The following is a 24298-nucleotide window of genomic DNA, read 5'->3' on the forward strand; positions in this document are numbered from 1 at the left end:
TGTTCTTGTCAATAAAGTTGTATTGGAACGCAGTCACACGCATTTGTTTAGGTATTGTCTGAGGCTGCTTTCACATTGTGACAGTAGAGTTCAACAGTCAAGACAGAGACCTTATGGCCTACAAAGCCTAAACTATTTACTTTATAGAAAAAGTTGGCCAGGCGCTATAGCTCACGCCTGTAATCCCAGCATTTTGGGAGGCCAAGGTGGGCGGATCACTTGAGGTCAGGAGTTTGAGACCAGCCTGGCCAACATGGTAATACCCCGTCTCTACTAAAAATACAAAAAATTAGCCGGGCATGGTGGGGGGTGCCTATAGTCCCAGCTACTTAGGAGGCTGAAGCAGGAGAATTGCTTGAGCCCGGGAGGCAGAGGTTGCAGTGAACTGAGGTCGCACCACTGCACTCCAGCCTGGATGACAGAGCAAGACTCCATCTCAAAAAAAAAAAAAAAAGAAAAGAAAAGAAAAAGAAAAAGTTTGCCAACCTCTGGGTCTAAATGGCCAAATATAGGCTAAAACTTGTTATTCTGGCCAATCTGAATGTGACCACGAATGTCACTTCGATCGGTCCAGACCTACCTGGCTCTGGCCCTGGCACTGGCCGCTGAGTTTGCTGTCAGGAGAAGAAGCACTTAAGAGGCAGGCTATGGGAAGAGGTTTAAGACAGGTTGGAGCCACCAGTTAAATTTATTTTATTTCTTATAAAATCCTGATTTCTGTATTTGTTTTATTTATTTTGGTTTTTTTTTTAGAAACAGGGTCACTCTCCGGCACCCAGGCTGCAGTGCAGTGGTGTGACCATAGCTTACAGCAGCCTTGAACTCCAGGGCTCAAGCAGTCCTTCCACCTCAGCCTCCTGAGTAGCTGGGACTACAGGTGCATGCCACCATACCCAGCTAATTTTTAAATTTTTTGCAGAGACAGGGTCTTGCTGTGTTGCCCAGGTTAGTCACTAATTCCTGGCCTCAAGCAATCCATCCCACCTCAGCCTCCCAAAGTGCTGAGATTATGGGCCTGTGGCACCACACCTGGCCCTAATTTCTGCATTTGAATTAAGGAATACACCTGTAGCTACTTTATTCCAAAAGAATTAAGGCATATTTATCATTTCATTTTAACATCCTAAATTTAATTTTTCTAGAAAGAGATACTAAAATCTCCATTTTATGGGTTATTAACTTTCCCGGGGTCACAAAATCAGGGGCAGAACTGGAACTAAGGTCTTGGGTATCCTGGCCTAATGCTTAACAAATACTTTGAGTTTGCTAATGAATCAAGGGATGAGTTACATGAAACGCAGTGGGATCGTACCATGGGAAAGGGCTGATGAGGCAAGACAGATTCATTGGCAGAATTTAGCTTCACTGAAGTTAAAGTTTCTAAAAACTTTATTTCAAAAAGCAGTATAATTATTTGGTTAATATCAATTATTTGCTCAATATCAAAAGCACTACATAATATGATTTTTAAAAAATGTAAAACTACCCTAACTAGAATATAAATGCCTCAAATTCTCTTTTAAAAGACTTTTAAAATAGCAATTGTTGGCGGGGTGTGGTGGCTACGCCTTTAGGAAGCTGAGGGAGGATCACTTGAGGCAAGGAGTTCAAAGCTGCATTGAGCTATGATCATGCCACTGTACTCCAGCCTGGGTGACGGAGTAAGACCTTGTCTCCGCCCCCAAAAACAATATTTTTAAATTTATAAAAATAATAAATAAAAATAGAAGAGAAACATGGGAGAAATGTGAAAATGAGACAAATAAAGTAAAAATTACCTATAATCCTTTTTTTTTTTTTTTTTTTTTTTTGAGACAGAGTCTGCTCACAACAAAGCCCAGGCTAGAGATGCAGTGGCGGGATCTCCAGCTCACTGCAGAGCTCCACTTCTGCTCCCGGTTCGCCATTCTCCTGCCTCAGCCTCCCAAGTAGCTGGGATTACGAAGCCACCACCTACGCCTGGCTAGTTTTTGTATTTTTTGCAGTGACGGAGTTTCACCGGGTTAGCCAGGATGGTCTCCTGACCTGCGTGATCCGCCCGTCTCGGCCTCCCAAAAGTGCTGGGATTACAGGCTTGAGCCACAGCGCCCAGGCAATTACCTATAATCCTAACACCACATTCTAAACATCTCACTATAAATTTTTGTGTATATACACGTCTTTTAAAAACAAATCTGGCCGAGCGCGGTGGCTCAAGCCTGTAATCCCAGCACTTTGGGAGGCCGAGACGGGTGGATCACGAGGTCAGGAGTCGAGACCATCCTGGCTAACACGGTGAAACCCGTCTCTACTAAAAATACAAAAAACTAGCCGGACGAGGTGGTGGGCGCCTGTAGTCCCAGCTACTCGGGAGGCTGAGGCAGGAGAATGGTGTGAACCCAGGAGGTGGAGCTTGCAGTGAGCTGAGATCCGGCCACTGCACTCCAGCCTGGGAGACAGAGAGAGATTCCGTCTCAAAAAAAAAAAAAACAAAAAAAACCAAATCTGGTATCATACTGCATACATGGTTTTACAAACTGCTTTTTATTTTTTTTAAGAGACAGCATCTCACTGTCGCCCAGGCTGGAGTGGCCTGGTATGATCAGAGCTCACTGCAGCCTCTAATTCCTGGGTTCAGGCGATCCTCCCATCTCAGCCTCCTGAGTAGCTAGGACCACATGCATGTGCCACCACGCCAGGCTAATTTTTAAATTTTTTTTTGTAGAAACAGGGTCTTGCTATGTTGCCCAGGCTGATCTAGAACTCCTAGCCTCAAGTGATCCTTCCACTTCTGCCTCCCAAAGTGCTGGGATTACAGGCATGAGCCACCACACCCGGCCATATAGCCTCTTTTTTTTTTCAATAAGCTTCATACTGCAAACATTTCCTCAGAATACTGTTCTTCAAAATATGTGATTTTGTCAGGTGCAATGGCTCACGCCTGTAATCCCAGCACTTTGGGACGCCAAGGTGGGTGGATCCCTTGAGGCCAGGAGTTCAAGACCAGCCTGGGCAACATAGTGAAACCTTGTCTCTGCTAAAAATACAAAAAAATTAGCTAAGTGTGGTGGCACACGCCTGTAATCCCAGTTACTCAGGAGGTTGAGGCAGGAGAACCGCTTGAATCCAGGAGGCGGAGGTTGCAGTGAGCCGAGATGCGCCAGTACACTCTGGCCTGGATGACAGAGCAAGACTCTCTCAAAAAAAAAAAAAGTGTGATTTTTCTCCAAAACCAGTAACTTCTCACTCAACACAGGAAAAAATAACACTTAGTTCATTATGTTAAATAATAAATATGAAAAAATGGTTAATACTCAAATACCTTTTTCCATATTCCTTAGTTAATAGTGAAAGGATATATTTACCTATAGAAATACACGTATTTGAAAACGAGTGATTTTCAGGATCTTCCAGGTTGTGCTTTTTAAAAAAAAGCAGACTAAGCCAGGCGCAGTGGCTCACGCCTTCTAATCCCAGCACTTTGGGAGGCTGAGGCGGGCGGATCACAAGGTGAGGAGATCAAGACCATCCTGGCTAACACGGTGAAACCCATCTCTACTAAAAATACCAAAAAAAAAAAAATTAGCCGGGTGTGGTGGCGGGTGCCTGTAGTCCCAGCTACTCAGGAGGCTGAGGCAGGAGAATGGCAAGAACCTGGGAGGCAGAGCTTGCAGTGAGCTGAGATTGTGCCACTGCACTCCAGCCTGGGCAACAGAGCGAGACTCCGTCTCAAAAAAAAAAAAAAAAAAAAGGCAGACTATAAATTCATATAGTAAATGTACTTATATGTCAAGTCTTGAAGGAGCATCCCTTGTATTTCAAGTGGGGAATTAGTAAACAATGTATGACCTTGGCATTATCATTAAACTGACCACAGAAGGAACTGAAAACTCTGATTAAAAACACATGACAAAATTTGATGGCTGCAAAAATATCATATGGAAATGGTAAAATTTTCTTAACCATCCTCTCACTTCTGGATTTCAAACTGTTTCCAATTTTCTTAATATACAACTAATTTCATAATGAAGATCAGTGTATATAAATAGATGACACCATTTCTGAGATTTCTTTTTTTTGTTTTTTTTTTGAGATGGAGTCTTGCTCTGTTACCCAGGCTGGAGTGCAGTGGCGCGATCTCAGCTCACTGCAACCTCCGCCTCCCAGGTTCACCCGATTCTCCTATCTCAGCCTCCTGAGTAGCTGGGATTACAGGTGCACACCACCACACCTGTCCAACTTTTTGTATTTTTAGTAGAGACAGGATTTCACCATGTTGGCCAAACTGGTCTCAAACTCCTGACCTCAAGGGATCCGCCTGCCTCGGCCTCCCAAAGTGCTGGGATTCCAGGCATCAGCTACCGCGCCCGGCCCAAAAGAACATTTTTCAGGTCTTTGATGCATTTTGCCAGCCTTCCTTCCAGAAAATGCACAGATTTATCCCCCTCAACCCTAGCAGCATGCAGAGTACCCATCTCAACAAACTCCTGTCAACATTCCCTTTTATCAATGCAAATTTCATATCCAACTTATAAAAACCTTAAATCTAATGTTATTTATAAAAAATGCTTAAAGCAAAATAAATGAGAGCTTCAAGGGCAAGGGCCATGTTTGATTTATCTCAGGACTCTCAGTCCCTAACTCCGTGTTACGCAAAGAAACTATGCAACCAAGGCTGGCCAACATAGTAAAACACCGTCTCTACTAAAATACAAAAAAATTAGCCAGAGGTGGTAGCGCACGCCTGTAATCCCAGCTACTCAGGAGGCTGAGGCAGGAGAATTGCTTGAACCCAGGAGGCGGAGATTGCAGTGAGCCAAGATTGCGCCCTTGCACTCCAGCCTGGGCGACAGAGCGAGACTACATCTCAAAAAAAAAAAAAAAGAAAAAGAAAGAACCTATGCAACCAAGGCTGGCTGAATGAATGAATACAGACATAGAGTTGCCCTAGGACCAATGAAAACATACAGATGCTGGACTATCTGAATGGGAGCTCACAGCATTCTGACACCGGGGCTTGTCCATCCCAAAGAAAGAAAAACTAGTATCAGAAACTAAACTTGGCCAAGCGCCATGGCTCACGCCTGTAATCCCAGCTACTTGGGAGGCTGAGGCAGGAGGACTGCTTGAGGTCAGGAGTTCAAGACCAGGCCTAGGCGAGACTCTGTCTCTACAAAATATTTAAAAGTTGAGCGGGCATGGTGGTGCGCCTGTAGTACCAGCTACTTGGGAGGCTAGGGCAGGAGGACAGCTTGAGCCCAGCAGATTAAGGCTGCAGTGAGCCGTGACTGAGCCACTGCACTCAAGCCTGGACAAGAGAGCAAGACCCTCTCTCTCTCTCAAAAAATAAAATAAAATAAAATAAACTTGGTTGATAATAAAGAGACAAAAACGAGCAAAGGCTCTGAGTAGACATTTATCCAAACAACGTATACAAAGGACCAGTAAACACCTGAAAAGATACTCCGCCAGGTGCAGTGGCTCCACACCTGTAATCCCAGCACTCTGGGAGGCCAAGGCGGGTGGATCACCTGAGGTCAGGAGTTTGAGACCAGCCTGGCCAACACAGTGAAACCTCGTCTCTACTAAAAATACAAACATTATCTGGGCGCGGTGGTGTGCACCTGTAGTCCCAGCTACTTGGGAGGCTGAGGCAGAATTGCTTGAACCCAGGAGGTGGAGGTTGCAGTGAGCCGAGATCATGCCACTGCACTCCAGCCTGAACAACAGAGACTCTGCCTCAAAAAAAAAAAAAAGAAAAGAAAAGAAAAGATGCTTGACATCTGTAGCCATCAGGGAAATGCAAATCAAAACCACTATGAAATGCCACTTCACACCGCTAGGATGGCTACCCGCTAGGATAATAAAAAAGACACACAATAACAAGGGTTGGATGTAGAGAATCTGGAACCTGAATCCATTGCTGGTGGGAAAGTAAAATGGTGTAGCCACTCTGGAAAACAGTCTGACACTTCCTCAAATAGTTAAACATAGAAAACACAAGTTTTCTATATAAATGTTCACAGCAGCACTATTTGTAACAACCAAAACATGAAGACAACCCAATGTCCATCAACTGATAAATGTATGAACAAAATTTGTCATCTCCATATGATGCAATAAAAGGAAATGAAATACTAGTATATGCTAGAACACAGACGAATTGTGAAAACATTATGTAAAATGAAAGAAGCTAGTCAAAAAAGGCTACGTGTTGTATGAACCATGATAGGAAACATCTAGAATAGGTCAATCTAGAGAGACAAAGTAGATTAGTGGTTGCCTAGAGAGTGCAGGGGGGTTAGGGGATCTAAGCTAAGGGATACAGGATTTCTTTTTGAGGAAATAAAGATATTCTAAAATTGATTATGTGCTGGGTGCAGTGGCTCATGGGAGAAATGTGTAATCCCAGCACTTTGGGAGGCCGAGGCAGGTGAATCACTTGAGGTCAGGAGTTCGAGCCCAGCCTGGCCAACATGGCAAAACCTCATCTCTACTAATAATACAAAAATTAGCCAGGCATGGTGGTGTACGCCTGTAATCCCAGCTACTCGGGAGACTAAGGCAGGCAGGAGAATCGCTTGAACCCAGGAGGTAGAGGTTGTAGTGAGCCAAGATTGCGCCACTGCACTCCAGCTTAGGAGACAGAGACTGTCTCAAAAAATAAATAAATAAAGTAAAATTGATGATGGTGATGGATGCACAACTCTGCAGATAGACTAAAAGCCATTGTATTGTATACTTTAAATGGACAAATTGTGTGGTATATAAATTTCATCTCAAAAAAGCTATGGAAAAAAAAGCCAACTTGGGGCTAACATAATCTTGACCGAATTGACTTTCACATATACAGAACTTGGGGCTCTGGAAACCCCCATGATCAATTCCTGAACCATGAGCCACCTTCCCTCTCTCTGGTTCTCGGGCAGGGAGATGGCAAAAGAACAAGGGGTGTTTGGAAACGCGCTGGATGGGGGCCCCAGTGAGAGAACACTTACAACTGCTCCTCCAGTGGCCAGGGGATCAGTTTGACGATGCAGTGTCCTTGAGACCAAGCAAACCAGGAGCCATCTGGGGAGAAGGCGACGCTCCAGGTTTCACAGCTGGACTTCCAATCAAACTGGTGGGGGCGCCCGGGCTTGAGTTCGGCCAGCAGCAGCGGTTCCTCTGGGGCAGGAGACAACATGCTTCGAATACACACCCCCTTGCTCCCTGACCACCCAGACACAGGAAAGCCACCGTCTCCCTGTGGCAAAGAGCGACACTATCCATTCCCAGAGGGAGTTGTCACTTAAATGACCCAGGGCAATAACAGCAGCCACAGGCCACATTCCACCATGGTTACTCAATCCTGGCACTCCTCACTGCTGGTTAACCATGACTCACAGTAACCTTTGTGCCCGTGAACTCAGTGAATGGAGGCCTCATTTTCCTATGAATACTTGAAGGGGAGGAAAGTGGAGAGATAGCCAGACCAGGAATATGCTAGATAGTGCTGATTATGGGGCCAAAATAGCAAGGCCTTCCAATGCATTTCAGTTTTCTTCAAAAGAACCTGCTGCTAGGACCGGGCGCGGTGGCTCATGCCTGTAATCCCAGCACTTTAGGAGGCTGAGGTGGGCGAATCATGATGTCAGGAGATCGAGACCATCCTGACTAACATGGTGAAACCCCATCTCTACTAAAAATATCAAAAATTAGGCAGGCGTGGTGGCGGATGCCTGTAGTCCCAGCTACTTGGGAGGCTGAGGCAGGAGAATGGTGTGAACCCGGGAGGCGGAGCTTGCAGTGAGCCGAGATCGCGCCACTGCACTCCAGCCTGGGCAACAGAGCAAGACTCCGTCTCAAAAAAAAAAAAAAAAGAACCTGCTGCTGTCAAATAAGGAATATATGAAACTCAAAGGCTCCCTCTCACTCGCCTGCATCCTCCCCATCATCAAGGCTAAAAACGCTCAGCCCTTGCCCTGCTTCCTCACACTCAGAAGTATGGATTCCATCTCCCCATCTCTCCTGCTTCCACATCCTCTGTCCGGGGTTAAACCTTCATCTCATCTTGCCCAGACCTTTTGCTACAGTCTCCTGATCGGTCTTCCTACCCCTAGAGACGCTGCTAAAGCTGAAATACACATACCATCACATCATTTCTTTCAAATACATTTGAAAGCTCCCACCTGCCTACATCATAAAGGCAACTGAGCCCAGGCCTTCCACCACATGCCATCTGCCCCAGCCCATCGGTCCAGACTCCTTCCCTTATCTCCTCCCTGCAGGCCACACTCTGGCCACAAAATCTCCTTAACATGCAAGGGGCTTAATTACGTTCACACCTGGACCCACTTTTGCTTATGAGAATCCCTAGCTTCTCAAAGTAACAAAAAAGAAAGAAAAAGTAATAATCCCACCTAGATTCACAACTAAGAAGCATACCCTGATCTCACACTATCAAAACGGAAATAAGTCGCACCTTGTTTATTTCATTCTCTCTTATGTAACCAATTTCCCTCTGCCCCCGGCCCTCCTTATCAGCGTCTAAATACCTTGTTCCAACACCCAGATCATTTCATCTTTGTTTCTCCCAGGACCTAGCACACCATTTTGTGAAAGAGTAGGCACCAGATTGGAGCTTCTTCATTGACTGACCCACAGTTCCTAGTTCAGTTCTTTACTCCGGTGGAAGATTCTCAATGGCTGAGGAAGCTCATAAATTAAAGGCCTTCAGAATGAATTTTTTGACCATTATGACTGTGATACTTACTAATATAAAAACTGGCTTCCATCCTGAATGAGGTCAGTTCCTGATGTGTGCATTCCACACAAGGAATGTGGAATGTGGAAGACTTTGACCCTGGCTGTTACCAGATAGATACTCATTTTTAAAACTCATATTTCATATATGTTAAGACACATCCCTATACATCTACATTTTGACCTTGCTGAAATCAGGATGTATCTTACAATCAATGACTTTTCATAGTTAAATAGGTAGTATTTTTTTCTCAGTTATAGATGATGATAATACAATCCATGGTATCTTGGATTCAGTAAAGCAGATGGTAGAGATGCATATGTGTATATTTATAAAATATTTTTGCCGGGTGCAGTGGCTCACATCTGTAATCCCAGCACTTTGGGAGGCCAAGGCAAGTGGATACTTCAGGACAGGAGTTTAAGACTGGCCTAGCAAACATGGTGAAACCATGTCTCTACTAAAAGTACATTAAAAAAAAAAAAAAAAAATTAGCCACGCATGGTAGCGGGCACCTGTAGTCCCAGCTACTCAGGAAGCTGAGGAAGGAGCAGCACTTAAACCCAGGAGGCGGAGGTTGCAATGAGCCGAGATTGCACCACTGCACTCCAGCCTGGGTGACAGAGCAAGACTCTGTCTCAAAAAAAATTAGGCTCATGCCTGTAATCCCAGCACTTTGGGAGGCCAAGGCGGGCAGATCACCTGAGGTCAGGAGTTCGAGACCAGCCTGACCAACATGGAGAAACCCCATCTCTACTAAAAATACAAAATAAGCCAGGCGTAGCAGCACATGCCTGTATCCCACCTACTCAGGGGGCTGAGGCAGGAGAACTGCTTGAACCCGGGAGGTGGAAGGCAGAAGCTGCAATGAGCCGAGATGGCGTCATTGCACTCCAGCCTAGGCAACAAGAGTGAAACTCTGTCTCAAAAAAATAAATAATTAATTAATTAATTCTAGTATATGCATTTATAGGAAAATAATAACATAGGTATATCTTGTTATATAAAATAGGTATTTGAAAACCTATATAAAATAGGTTGCTGAAACTTCTGTCTTTAAATAGAATGTTAATAAATCATATCAAGCCTTTGTAAAGTGAATATTCATTCTCAGAGGTTCTATGTGTAGATCTGGGTTTTAATGTATTAGGTCTGGCCAGGCACGGTGGCTCACGCTTATAATCCTAGCACTTCGGTAGGCTGAGATGGAATGATCGCTTGAGGCCAGGAGTTCAAGACCAGCCTGGTCAACATAGTAAGACTCCATCTCTAGAAAGAGAAAGAAAGAAAAGAAAAGAGAAAGAAAAGAAAAGAAAAGAAAGAAAGAAAGAAAGAAAGAAAGAGAAAGAAATTTTTATATATATATGGTCTGTGTAAACAGCTCATTGTACAGACCCAGGTAAATCCTCCTAGAAATCTGTACATTTGTATGTGTGATAGTTTCATTTATACAATCACATGTGTATAGCTATTTGTATAGACCCAGGGTTCTCAACTGGGGGCTATTTTGCCCCTTGAGGACATTTGGCAGCGACATTTTTGGTTGCCACAACTGGAGATGCTACTACTGCCGTCTAGTGGGTGGAGGCCAGGGATGCTGCTCAACACCCTGCAGTGCACAGGACAGCCGCCAGCGAAGAATCATTTGGCCCAAAACGTCAACAATGCTGAGGCTAAGAAACCCAGATGCAGTCAAGTATTAAATGACATTGACTGATCTAGAGAAACATTTTCAAATGACCTGGATGGCCTGGGATGTGGCTTACACCTGTAATCCCAGCGCTCCAGGAGGCAGAGGTGGAAGAATTGCTTGAGACCAGGAGTTCTGGATCAAATGACCAGAATGAAAATTTCTGTTTTTTTTCTTTTCCATCGTGATAACATTCACAGTTGGTTCACTTCCTCTACATTATCCTCTTTTTTTTTTTTTTTTGAGATGGAGTCTCGCTCTGTCACCCAGGCTGGACTGCACTGGCACAACGGCACGATCTCAGCTCACTGCAACATCCGCCTCCTGGGTTCAAGCAATTCTTACGCCTCAGCCTCCCAAGAAGCTGGGTTTACAGGCATGCACCACCACACCCAGCTAATTTTTGTGTTTTTAGTAGAGACAGGTTTTTGCTATCTTGGCCAGGCTGGTCTCAAACTCCTGGACTCAAGCAATCTGCCTACCTCGGCCTCCCAAAGTGCTGGGATTACAGGCATAAACCACCATGCCTGATCTTTTTTTTTTTTTAATCTCCCAAACCAAATCCATTAGCAAGTTCTATGAAGTCTGTTTCCAAAAGACTTGCCAAATCTAACCCCCCTCCATCTCTACTCTCATCCATGCAGCACCATCTCCCGCCTGGCTCAGCAGGCAACCTTCCAGTTGCTCTCCCTGCTTCCCCTCTAGCCCCGCACCATCAATTCTCCTTGCCTCCAGAGTGATCAGTTTCACTGTTAGAATAAAGCTCTAGCTACTCACCCTGCCCTCAAAATCCAGCATAATCTGAACCTCCCTGGGCTTGTACTTCTCTCCCTGCCCCTGGCTCCAACACATTGCCCTTCTCTCTACTCTCTGCCAATGCTCAATTAGTTCTGACCCTAGGCCTTTGCACCAACCATTCCCTTCATCTGGAATGCCTCTCCTCGGCTGGCATCTACTCTTATTCAGGTCTGGCTCAAATGACAACTGCTTAGAGAGTCTTCTGACCCCTGTCAACCTCCTTCACAACCCCTCACTTTATTTTCTTTACAGCCCTATCACCATTTGATTGCCATCTGTCTCCCCTCTACTAGGACATCAATTCCAGGGAGCAGGAACCTTGTATATTTATTCCCAGAGCTGGCAGAGTTCCTGGTGGAGGGCAGGCAGTAAGTAAATATTTGTCTAAAAAATACATATGGTATAACTCTTTAAACAAAAAAGTAATATAAAGCTGGCCGGGCATGGTGGCTCATGCTTGTAATCCCAACACTTTGGGAGGCCGAGGCAGGCGGATCACTTGAGGTCAAGAGTTCGAGACTAGCCTGGCCAACATGGTGAAACCCCGTCTCTACTAAAAATACAAAAGTTAGCCGGGCATGGTGGCAGGCGCCTGTAGTCCCAGCTACTCGGGAGGCTGAGGCAGGAGAATCACTTGAACCCAGGAGGTACAGGTTGCAGTGAGCAGAGATTACACCACTGCACTCCAGCCTGGGCGAGAGAGCAAGACTCTGTCCCCCAAAAATAAAAAATAAATAAAGCCCCTTAAACTCTGATGATGCTTATGCCAAACACTTCACATGAAATGCTTCTTAAACACAAGCCCTACTCAGAATTCACACTCTATTTCTGTGATTTAGGGATTTAGTCTCTTGCTATTTCAGGTTCAGGAATCCAGGAGCTAAAAGAAGAACAAACTCAGTGACTCCTGTCTCTTGGAGTCTGGGCCCAAACTAAACTTGGCTACAGGGAGAGAAAGCCCTAATTAGTGCAGAACTTAAAAACAAAACAAACAAACAAAACACAGCTGGGGGTGGGGGATCTAGCTTCATCTGGTATGGTACTTGCAGACCCTTCTTGGTGAAAAGGCCTATGAATCAGGGTTTCTTTGTTTTCTCCTTTTTTTTTTTTTATTTTGAGACAGAGTCTCACTCTGCCGCCCAGGCTGGAGTGCAGTGGTGTGATCTCAGCTCACTGCAACCTCCGCCTCCTGGGTTCAAGTGATTCTTCTGCTTCAGCCTCCTGAGTAGCTGGGATTACAGGCATGTGCCACCATGCCTGGCTAATTTTTGTATTTTTAGTAGAGATGGGGTTTCACCATGTTGGCCAGGCTGGTCTCAAACTCATGACCTCAGGTGATCTGCCCACCTCGGCCTCCCAAAGTGCTGGGATTACAGGAGTGAATCACCGCGTCCGGCCTCTTCTTTTTTAAATTGATAAATAAAAATCATACATATTATGGCATATAACATGTTTTGATATATGTATACATTGTGGAATGGCTCAGTCAAGCTCATTACCGTATATGCATTACCTCACATACTTATTTTTGTGTGGTGAGGACACTTAAAATCTACTTTTAGCAAATTTCAAGTATATCATACATATATATTTGTTTTGTTTTGTTTTGTTTTTGAGACAAGGTCTTATGCTGAAACCCAGGCTGGGGTGCAGTGGCTTGATCACAGCTCACTGCAGCCTCAACCTCCCACCCAGGTTCAAGTGATCCTCCAGCCTCAGCCTCCAGTGTATCTGGGGCTACGGGGGCATACCACCACACTCAGCTAATTTTTTTTTTTAACTTAAATTTTTAGTAGAGATGGGTGTCTGGCTATGTTCACCAAGCTGGTTTTGATCTCCTGAGCTCAAGCGATCCTCCTGCAGGCATGAGCCATCACACCTGGCCCTGGATCAGGGTTTGCTAATTAAACAATGGGATGTGTTTGGACAATCAGGCTGAGTGGAAAGGTATATATTATAAGCCTCTTCTAGGCGAAGCAGTTAGCCTTAACACAGAGATGAAAGCTATGACCCCAGCCAGCAGGAAGCTAGGCGATTTTTCCTGTTTCAGGACATGTACATTAGATATTCCACCGGCCTCAAAAGCTTTCCTCGGTTGCTCCATCTTATCATTCAGGGATCAGTCCTCAGGTCACCTTCTCAAGAGACCATCCTAGCCTCACCATCTAAAGTGACCATTCATTTTCCTTTTTTTTTTTTGAGACAGGGTCTTGCTGTGTCGCCCAGGCTGGAATGCTGTAGCGCGATCATGACTCACTGCAACCTCGACCTCCCCAGGCTCAGATGATCCTCCCACCTCAGCCTCCCCAGCAGCTGGGACTACAGCCGCATTCTACATGCCTATAGTTCTGTATTTTTGGATGGGATGTATGTAGAGATGGGATTTCGCCATGCTGCCTAGACTGGTCTCAAACTCCTGGGCTCAAGTATCTACCCAAGTTGGCCTCCCAAACTGCTGGGCCACTGCGCCTGGCACCATTCACTTTCCTTTAACCATTTTATTTTCTTTATAACCATCACTTAGATATTTTCTTTTTCTTTTTTTTGAGATGGAATTTCACTCTTGTTGCCCAGACTGGAGTACAATGGCGCCATCTCGGCTCACTGCAACCTCCCACTCTCTGGTTCAAGCGATTCTCCTGCCTCAGCCTCCTGAGTAGCTGGGATTATAGGCATGCACCACCACGCCCAGTTAATTTTGTATTTTCAGTAGAGACGGGGTTTCATTATGTTAGTGAGGCTAGTCTTGAACTCCTGACCTCAAGTGATCTGCCCACCTCAGCCTCCCAAAGTGCTGGGATCACAGGCATGAGCCACCCCAGCACATTTGGTTGATATTTTCTTGATTGCCTGTCATTTTTACATATTTATTGTCTATCTCTTTCTCAACGCACCCAAACTTGCCAGTTCACTGCTATTGGGCTACACCGTCTAATAGGGAAATCACATGTAGTTACCAGCCACTTGAAATGTGGCAAGTCAGAATTCAGATGGGCTGAAAGTATAAAATACACAACACATTTTGAACAGTTAGCACACACAAAAAATCTAAAACATTACAATTTATTTGATTACATGTAGCACTAATATTTTAGACATGTTGGATTGAAAGAGTTTTTAAATTGTCGCCTAGTTCTTTTTTCTTTTTTAATGTGACTATTTGAACATTTTAAATTACATACGTAGCTCACATTAAACCTCTGTTGGTCAGGGCTAGCCTAGAGGGTGCCTGGCACATAGTAGACACTCAACAAATATTTGTTGAATGAATAAATGAATTCTAACCATTGCTCTGAAGATTTCAACTGTTGCCCATTGTATTTCCTTTACAATGGGCTTTATTCCATTTGAAAAGTAGTTAAAACTCTGGCCTTTTTTGTACAGTAACTTGGCAGCTCTCAACAACCCTGCCCACACCCTCAAAACGAAGTTGTCAATCTTTAGGAAAATCCCAGAACTGGAAACAGATTTCTGTTAAAAAGGGAGGCTAGCTACAGATTGCTTTCACACTGAACTGTAAGGAGGCAATGGAAATGAAACGGAAGCTATAAAAAGATTCACATAGGATCTACACAAACAGTAGGGGCCCTTTAAAAAAGAATTCTACGGGTAACACACTCACTGAAAAGAAAGCCCTTATCTAGATGGGAAGGGGAGAGAGCTGCCTTTAACTCAATGCCTGACTTCAGCAAACAAAGAAATGTCATTTCCTAAATTAAAAAGTAACACCACCCCAGGGAATATCCAGATTTCAACCTTCCCACCCACAATAACAAGCCATCAGCAATCAGAATTCTCCAGACCAGGATGAAGCTTGAACTTGGCTGCAAGATTACAATGAAGTTCTGGAACAAATTCTGAGCCCTGGGCCTTGACCCCGTTCTGAAAATTTCTCCTAAGGAAATTGCATTTAAACTCGGGTCCTTCAAGAGCTGGGACTCCAGGAATCAATTCTAAATCTATCCCAAGTTTCTATACAGGTGGGGTTCCGAGGGAAGGTCGTTGGAGGGGAGGGGGCCGAGGCGTGCATGCGTCTTGAGGTTTTTTTCCCCTTGCATAAGAGACACACCTTTCCCACTGAGATTTAAATGTTCATCTGAGCTGGTTTGAGGTATATCCAATATCCTGACTTCCACGCTGTCTTCTGATGGGGATGACAGATAACAAGAATAGAGGCAAGGTCCTCACCCATCAGTGTATCCTAAACTTGCCTGATCATACATATCGCCAGGGATCAGCATCTCCAGTCCCGCCCCACCTCCACTGAATTAATCTCCAGTGGGAGAGGCTGGGAATAGACTGTTTCAACAGAGAACCCAGACACCATTTTTACCGGGTTCCAACCACCCTCCGAGGCAGGTACTAGAATTATCCCATTTTGCAGATACAAAACTGAGACATGGGTGGCTGGCGGTGGTTCTGTGGTTCGTCCACTGTCACCATCACACAGCTTGTGAGGGGCAGAGGTGACTCCCATCTAGACATGCGAGTGCGTCCCCTGGCACCTGGGTACCCAGAGGCACCCACCCCCTTCGGGATCTCCGTTTTAGGGCTTGGTGCTCCCCACCCAGGAGCCCCCTCTGTCCCGGTCGGGGGATCTCCTCCCGCAGAAGCCCGATCTTCCCGATCCCGTCGCCAGCGGGAGCCGGGGTGGCGGCCACTGACAACGAAAGTGAAACAAAGCTGGTCGCCGGGCGCGCACCCCCGCCGGCCCCGCGCGGACCTCCCAGGCCGGACGCCCCTGCCGCGTCCAGCCCCCGCCCCGCCCCGCCGAGCCAGCCCCGGGGTCGCCTCCCCCTCCCCGGGGAGAACGGGCCACGGCCCCGCCGGGCGGGAACTGGCCGCCGGGCCCCACTCACCTCCGGCCTCCATGGAGGACGCGCGCGGCCCCCGCGGCAGGCGGCGGGCGCCTCAGCCCCCCGGGCCGCGGGCCCTCATGCCGCCCCCGCGCCGCCCGCCCTGGCCCGGCCGCCGCCGCCGCCCGGAGAGGCCATCAGCTGCTTCCCGTCACATGGCGGTGGGCGCGGGCGGAGACGCGCGGGGGCGGGGCGCTGGCGAAACGGAGGGGGGGTGCGGACGGGATAAAAACGGTGGGGAGGCAGCTGAGGGAAAAGATGGAAAATCGGGGGGGCGGTACGCTGACGGGATAAAAGCCCAGGGGTTGCTGAGGGGAAACGGGGGCGGGGAAGACGCGCGAACCAGATAAAAATGGGGCAGGGGTGGGGGGAGGTGAGCGGAAACGGGGTGGGGCGCGAACGGGATAAAACCCAGGGGTTGTGCGGGGTCCTGAGGGGAACCAGCGCCGGATAAAAACGGGGAAGGGAGGGAGGGGAACTGGGCTGAGGGAAACCGGGGAAAGGGGGGCGACAGCAACCGGAGTAGGGGAAGCCGGGCTCAGGGGAAAAGGGGGTGTTGGAGAGTGGGTAGAGCCAGGCTGAGGGAAAAACCAAGCGGGGGAAGCGGCGATCCGGGGAAAACGGAGAGAGGGGGACTGAGGGCGGTGGGGGGAAGGGGAACCAAAGGGGCTGAAGCGAAGTCGAGGGGAGGGGCAGGTGAAAATGGAGCCATGCGAAGCCCGATGAGGGGGGAACGGGTAAAAAGGGGGGCGGGAGAAATAGGGTGGAGGGAACACTGGCCGAGAAGAAACCTGGGGGAGAGCTGGGCTTAGGCGAAAATGCGGAGGGAGAGGGGGTGGAAGGAAGGTGTAATAACCGGGTGCTGGGGCTTGGGGGAGGACATGAATAAGAATGGGGGTGTGCGGCGAGGGTCAAGGCTAGGGTAAAACAAGGGGGGCCGCTCAATGGCTCCGGTAATGGGAGGGAAGTGAGGAGAAAACGGCGCAGTGGGGAGAGGAGCGCAGGGTGAAAACCGGGGTGGGGGTGGGAACGAGATAAAAAACGGGGCAGGGGCGATTCGGAAGAAGACTGTCCCCTTAACTACCTACTGCGACAGCCTCTCCTGTCCCCGTCCCCCTGAGGAAGCTGCTCCCTGTGTACCTGCATAGCCTCAAGAAATGGCTCGCTTGGGCCAGACGCCCCCTTTCTAACATTCCAGGGCCAGGGCAGGAGTCATCATGGAGGCTTTTCCTGCCTGAAAGACCCCATTTCTTAGTTGTGCGGTCCCCAGTAGTGTCAGTGGCTTGGGGATTTCTTACTGAGCTCAGCTCATTGTCCTCAAAATGCCTCCCTTTAGCCCCGACTCGAGCGCTTCCCTTTCCTGCTTTGGGTCCAAGCTCTTCCCGCGGTTCTTGGTGTCAGCTTCATTCAAGTCACTCTCGCGCTTCTCATTCCTTTCTCCCCGCCTTTCTTCACTTCCCTCCAAGTGCCCTCTCCATTTCCCGGTCACTGGTCCCAGAGCTCCGGATCGCAGTGGTTCCATTTTAAACTTCTTTGCTTTCTAACGCAACCTATGTTTTCTGCGGTAACTGAGGTTCCCGGGTTCTTTTTCGCCATGGTCTCTCCGTTTTAATGTTTTGGGTTTTTTACCCAGGCCCCTGTTTTATGAGCCCTGGGTACTTCCTTCTTGTGTCCCGTTTGGCCTCCTGGGTTACACTCCTGTTCACCCCACTTGGCCGGTTTTTTTTTTTTTTTTAACCTGCCGATTTCTCAGTCTCCCCGTTTTCCGCTGGCTACCTGTCCCTTCCTCGCCGCCCATTTTAACTTTAGCATGCCCCGTTCTCACCCTTCATTTTCCACTGGGTATTTTTTATGCTTCCTAATTTTAAAAACGGACCAGCACACCCCTTCCTCTGGGTCTCCACTTTTTATCTCTGGCACCAGTGTCGGCCTCCTCCACCTCTGCTCCCATTTAATCGCTAATTTCCTGCCTCCTGAGGACCCCCGTTTTATTGTCCAGCCTCCCCCCGCCCCCAATTTTCTGAGTCTCCATTTTTTGTCTTCCAAATTCCTTCGATTCCTGGAGTCTTTACAGGCCTCATTTTTATGTACACATCATGGAAAAGAATAAAAGGGTAAGGGCGCAGGGCACGATGGCTTATGCCTGTAATCCCAGCACTTTGGGAGGCCTAGGCGGGCAGAACACCTGAGGTCAGGAGTTTGAGACCAGCCTGGCCGATATGGCCAAACCCAATCTCTACTAAAAATACAAAAATTAGCTGGGCATGGTGGCTGGCGCCTGTAAACCCAGCTATTTGGGAGACTGAGGCAGGAGAATCACTTGAACCCAGGAGGCGGAGGTTGCAGTGAGCTGAGATCTTGCCATTGCACTCCAGCCTGGGCGACAGAGCAAGACTCTGTCTCGAGGAAAAAAAAAAAAAAGCGGGGCTGAGGTGAGAAGAATAATATTGTTACCAATTTTTAAAAAGCTAGTAAAAAAAAAATTTTTGTCAAGTTCGTTTTTCCAAGTCTTTCAATTTACTAAGCAGGTCTCAATCAAGATCACAAAAGCACTTACTTAAAAATAGCTTTATTCCATTATCTTTTAAAAAATGCATATGATAACCTCAGAATTAATTTCTCCCAATCTCCCCCCACCACATCTTAAAATGTAAATAATGGAGAAGGAGCTGCTTTTTTTTCTTTGCAGCAGTTCCTGGCCAGTCCCAACGTGAGAAATATCAGTTGGCCCTTATTGCATCATAATACATTTTACCTAGTAAGGATGATTTTCTAAGTCTCAGTGCATGGGTTATTGCAATTTTCCATCTTGTGTTTTCCTGCGGCAGTTATGGGGCTTGTATGTGCTTGTGAGAATTGGAGCCAATATCAAAGCCACAGAATTGTAGAGGCTCCCTTCCCGGGGTCCACCAGGTTTTGAGAAAAACAAGAAAAAGGTCAGTTGCAATGGACCTGAAGTGTTTATCTTCCTGGTCCTGATAAATAGATCTCACAGTCTCTACGTTAACAATACATGCAGATAAGATTTTTTTTTTTTAAAGCACAGTGTAACAACTCGGACTTTGCCACACAAACTGTAATCCACTGTCAACAAGCTTGTGGATTTGGGCATGGATCGTCTTAAAGAAGCCTGAATTCTTCAAAAATCCTTAAAACTTGAAGACCTGGATTTTACCGGATCCAGGATATTAATGTGCACACAGGACTCAGATATGTGACGGCAGTCACAGCTCAGCTGGTCAAAGGTTTATAGTGTTTGGCACCAGGACCATGAAGCTCCCATTTGATAGTGGAAAAACCCTCAAATATTTCCTATCAACAGATGTGTGTGCAAGAGAAGAGGAAGTTGTGGAAAATATCCCAGTGATCTTACAAAACATTCTCTGTGTTCCCAGTTAGGGTTTTTTTTTTTTTTTCACCTCAACAGTTTTTGTGTTTTCTTTTTTTAATCTTGTTGCCTCTGAGTAGTAGACTCTTCAATTCTGGAATTTGGTTGCCGAAGACTCTAAAGGAGAGACTCACTCAGTATTCAGTGACTTTAGAAGCAAGCTGAGTATCTCATTCTAAAATGACACTGATTTACACTGTTGAGAATGGTCAAGTACGTGGGTGCCTTGCAGCAAAAGACAAAAAGCCAAAAGCCAGTAGAACTGCAATTCACAGCTATTCCTGAGGGGTGCACATTGCAGCCCACTCTTGAGCTCCCCAATGTTCTGAGCAGGGGACAGGGCATACTTCTAGTGATTTGCTTAGTTTAGTCCCTTCATCCAAGAAAACAGACCTTCCCCAACCACACCTGCAGGGTTACTTCAGACAACCAGCTTCTCATTTTAGAGTCCCAGTTCCTAGAATTAGAGAAAGGAAGTTCCCCTTTAAGCCCTAGGTCCGGCCCACTAGAGCAGATACGCAACATTAAAGAGTGCAAATTTAAGTAAGTTTTTCATATTTAGCAAACATCCACTGCACCTTTATAAGATCCTTGACTTTAAGAAATTTATATGAAATCAGAAAACTTAAATATTGAAACTATACAAGGATCTACTGGAAGCATCAGCAGGCTAAACTCATCACATGGCATTTTCATTCCAAATTTAGTGTTATTGATCAGTGTACCCTCAGAATATCCTTAAGCAGCAGGAAGGAAACAAGTTTTCCTCTTCCCATTTCCAAGATTGAGAAACAGTCCAGATGAGCTGGTTTGCCCAAGCAGTTCTTATCACCAGATACTCCGTTATTAAACATGTCTCCTGCCTTCTTTGAAAGCAACAGGAGAAATGAAGCATAGGAAAGTCTGCAAGCTAATAGTGTATCACCTAGGAGGCTTGTATATAAATATGAAGCTCTGCAAAATGTGGTTATAATGAAAGGCACTTGCTATTACCAGCTCCCTAACTCTTTTTAAAAGAATTCTATCTCCAGGGAAATAAAAATGGTTAAGACAGTGCTGATTTGCTTAGTTTAGTTCCTTCATCCAAGAAAACAGACCTTCCCCAACCACACCTGCAGGGTTACTTCAGACAACCAGCTTCTCATTTTAGAGTCCCAGTTCCTCGAACTGGAGAAAGGAAGTTCCCCTTTAAGCCCTAGGTCCTGCCCACTAGAGCAGATACGCAATATTAAATAGTACAAATTCAAGTCAGATTTTCATATTTAGCAGGTGATCTTACAAAGATGTTTTTCAATAAATGGATTACGTTTTTCAATGAGTGGATCTTACAAAGATGTTTTTCAATAAATGGAAGGAAAGATGTGTGTGCTTGGTTTTTTTGCTGAGACCCAAATGTTGCTAGTGCAAGCACCCACCAGGGGTACAGGTCGAGTCAAAGCTGAATGAAGAGCTCATCTTCAATGTAGCTTTCCAAGCTTTCCGAACGAGACAACAATAAGTGAGCAATTTCCTCATCTATTTTATAGGTGAGGAAATTGAGGCCAAGAGACAGGTAAAGAATTGTGCCCTAGCCCATGAAAGAAGGAAGCAACAGAGCCCAGATTCGACTTCAGGTGTTTCTAACTCCAAAGCCTGAACCAAACTGCCTTCCTCTGATTGGCATTGGTACCTGGAACTTCACCTGTTCCAAGGAATTGATATTTGCGTGGTGGCACAGCTGAGGCAGGAGAATCGGTTGAATACGGGAGGTGGAGGTTGTGGTGAGCCGAGATTGTGCCATTGCACTCCAGCCCGGGCAATAAAGGGAGACTCGGTCTCAAAAAAAAAAAAAAAAAGTGTTAAAAGGCACCAAGACCCAGCGCTTCCCTGACCTCTGCTCCCTCCAAATAAGCATCTATCACAGTAAATCAACCTGGATAAAGCCAGGATTCACAGCAGAAGTGGCACCTCAGACACCAAAGCAGCCTTCCTTCTCAAAGCTTTTAAACATCATTGGGAAAACTTAGAGCAAATCAAACCAACGTTTTTCAATAAATGGAAGGAAGGATGTGTGTGCTTGGTTTTGTTTTTTGCTGAGACCCAAATGTTGCTAGTGCAAGCCCCGGCCAGGGGTGCAGGTCGAGTCAAAGCTGAATGAAGAGCTCATCTTCAGTGTAGCTTTCCAAGCTTTCAGAGCAAGACAACCATGGACCATCCTCTTCTTCAGACTGGCCTGTCTTCTTCTTGAACAATGTCACTTTGCTCCTCACTGCTGTCATCTGCACAGGGGGGAAATAAACCCAATGCTTTGTAATCAGAGTGTGATTCTATTTCAACCATCAGTCATCAATCATCTCAGTGATTTCTAGTCCTTTCCTGGTGAGTCACAGAATGGGATCTCATGGAGAGGAAGGTGGGGTAGGGTGTGTTTTCCCCTTTTCACCTGTTTTCTACACTCAAAACCTCTAGGCATGCTTGATACCAGCCATCCTTCATGTCCTCTGCTCACGCCCCTGCCCTCACCTGAAACACCCTGTCTCCTTTCTGCTTATTCCAACTCAGCCGTCCTAAAGCCTTGCTTCATGTCCACCTCTTCCATAAAGCTTCCCCCTGACCAGTGCACCCCTCCAGGCTCTTATCTTTCTCTGAGGTCCTATAATTTTTGGTTCAGTGGCACGATCTCAGCTCACTGCAGCCTCAACTTCCTAGGCTCAGGGGATTCTCCCACCTCAGCCTCCCAAGTAGCTGGGGCTACAGGTACATGCCACCATACCCAGCTAATTTTTTGTACTCTTAGTAGAGACGGGTTTTGCCATGTTGCTGAGGCTGGTCTCAAACTCCTGGGCTCCAGTGATCCGCCCACTTTGGCCTCCCAAAGTGCTAGGATTACAGGCATGAGCCACCGCGCCTATAATTTTTAAATATTGTCCATCAGGCAATTAATCAAATATCTTTCTGCAGCAGCTCTTCTACTGCTCTCTCAAAGTGTTGGTTCAGTCTTGCTCCTGTTTCCATTTCCCCTGTGCATTTTAGTTTGTTCACCTAAACTGGTTTTTTTTGTTTTGTTTTGTTTTGAGACAGAGTCTCACTCTATCACCCAGGCTGAAGTGCAGTGGCTCAATCTCGGCTCACTGCAGCCTCCGTTTCCCGGGTTCAAGTGATTCTCCTGCCTCGGCCTCCAAAGTAGCTGGGATTACATGCACCTACCATGCCCAGCTAATTTTTGTATTTTTAGTAGAGATGGGGGGGTCTCACCATGTTGGCCAGGCTGGTCTCAAACTCCTGACCTCAAATGATACACCTACCTCAGCCTCCCAAAATGTTGGGATTATAGGCGTGAGCCACTGCACCCAGCCTGAACTGGTCTTGTAAAGCCCCTGCATGAAGACGCTAACAGTTTCTCTTTTCTATTCTCCCACAATGCCAATATTGTGCCTACCCTAGACCAGGACCTTGATAAGAGTGTGTCAATTTGATTTTCATGTTGGTAGTTGACAGTAGTCTCAGGTTCTAGACTACAGTTTAGCTATCTTCCCCAGCCTTTAAAAAACCAAACTCACCCCTTAGAGATTTCCTGCTGAGAAGCTCACTGCAGTTCAGAGGTTTGTGGGCTTTTTTGTTTTGTTTTGGTTTTTTGTTTGTTTTTTGAGACAGGTGTCCCACTGCTGCCCAGACTGGAGTGCAGTGGCGTGATCATAGCTCACTGCAGCCTGGACCTCCTACGCTCAAGCAATCCTCCAGCCTCAGCCTCCCAAGTAGCTGGGATCACAAGTGCACACTACCATGCCTGGCTAATTTTTCTTTCTTTCTTTCTTTCTTTTTTTTTTTTTTTGTAGGGACAGAGTGTCACTATGTTGCCCAGGCTAGTCTCGAACTTCTGGGCTCAAGTGATCTTCCCACCTTGGCCTCCCAAAATGCTGGGATTATAGGCATGAGCCAACATGCCTTTGTTTGTTTTCTGTTTATTTGTTTAAGGAAAAAGAGCTTACCTTGTAGATCCTGGAATCCATTTCCCATCTGTTCTATGTTCCCATTCACCAAGGCGGTCACTCTGTGAATGTGGTCCTGCTTAGGTATTTCTTTTGGCAACTCCTCTCTCTCATGTGCTTCCTCCTGTTCCTCTACTGCAGCATCTTCCTCCTCCTCCTCCTCCTCTTCTGAATCCACCAAAACCATGACATCATCCATGTTTTGTCCCCTAATTTCCAAAGGGAAAAAATAATCAAGAAGATTTCCTATTTTTCCCAACTTTAGCCCTCACTGAATAGGAAACACTAGATTTTTTGCGACCCCATTAGTAATATGGAAAATTCCTCAGGCACTCAGCTTGGTGAAGTAATGAGATGATGGTGTGGTAACCAAAGAGAGAGATGCTGCCACAAATTGCTTCAGATGATGGTATCTCGTGCTGGGTTTGTTTTATTACTCCCTTGCTCCTCGGGCAGGTGACCATGTCCCAGGCATCTACCATTTCATGTCCCCTTACAGCAGGTAGACAAATGTTTTTCCTTTTCTGAAATGCCCTCATTCTGCTCTACTTACCAAAATCTGTCCCCCTCTTCATTTTGGAAGACACAGGTAAAGTCCTCTCTCTCCCGCTAAAGACCTAAATTAATGATTCCATTTAGAGTCCACACTGTAGCTTATTTACTGTCAGCTCACTAGCTCTGCCTACCCAGCCAGACTTTGCATTTCGGACTATACATTTCTTTTTCTTTTTTCTTTTTCAAGATGGAGTCTTGCTCTGTTGCCCAGGCTGGAGTGCAGTGGCACGATATTGGCCCACTGCAACCTCCACCTCCTGGGTGCAAGCAATTCTCCTGCCTCTGCCACCCAAGTAGCTGAGACTAAAGGCGTGCACC

At 46.3% G+C, this 24298-nt stretch overlaps 2 protein-coding genes across 5 annotated transcripts in view; both read right to left on the reverse strand.

Moving 5' to 3' along the window:
* Nucleotides 1–16243, reverse strand: part of WSB2 (WD repeat and SOCS box containing 2) — a 29390-nt gene extending 13147 nt beyond the window's left edge. The window contains exons 1-2 of one of the 2 annotated variants that reach the window (XM_031650803.1): nt 16073–16243; nt 6978–7146 (exon numbers count right to left, since the gene is read on the reverse strand). In XM_031650803.1, coding sequence (XP_031506663.1) covers nt 6978–7146; nt 16073–16085 — 182 coding nt within the window. In that variant the 5' untranslated portion in view covers nt 16086–16243. Of the gene's footprint in view, nt 1–6977; nt 7147–8516; nt 8554–16072 lie in introns of those variants that run through there. The other variant, XM_031650802.1, reaches the window with a different exon arrangement.
* Nucleotides 16244–18622: 2379 nt separating this feature from the next.
* The window catches only part of VSIG10 (V-set and immunoglobulin domain containing 10), a 48170-nt gene continuing 42494 nt past the window's right edge, over nt 18623–24298 (reverse strand). For all 3 annotated transcript variants that reach the window (XM_003907225.4, XM_031650805.1, XM_031650804.1), the window contains 2 exons: nt 23426–23634; nt 18623–21715 (listed from right to left, as the gene is read on the reverse strand). In XM_003907225.4, the coding sequence (XP_003907274.3) occupies nt 21660–21715; nt 23426–23634 (265 nt within the window). In that variant the 3' untranslated portion in view covers nt 18623–21659. The remainder of the gene's footprint in view (nt 21716–23425; nt 23635–24298) is intronic.

Source organism: Papio anubis, chromosome 9 (genome assembly GCF_008728515.1).
Source record: "Papio anubis isolate 15944 chromosome 9, Panubis1.0, whole genome shotgun sequence".
NCBI classification, from domain to species: domain Eukaryota; kingdom Metazoa; phylum Chordata; class Mammalia; order Primates; family Cercopithecidae; genus Papio; species Papio anubis.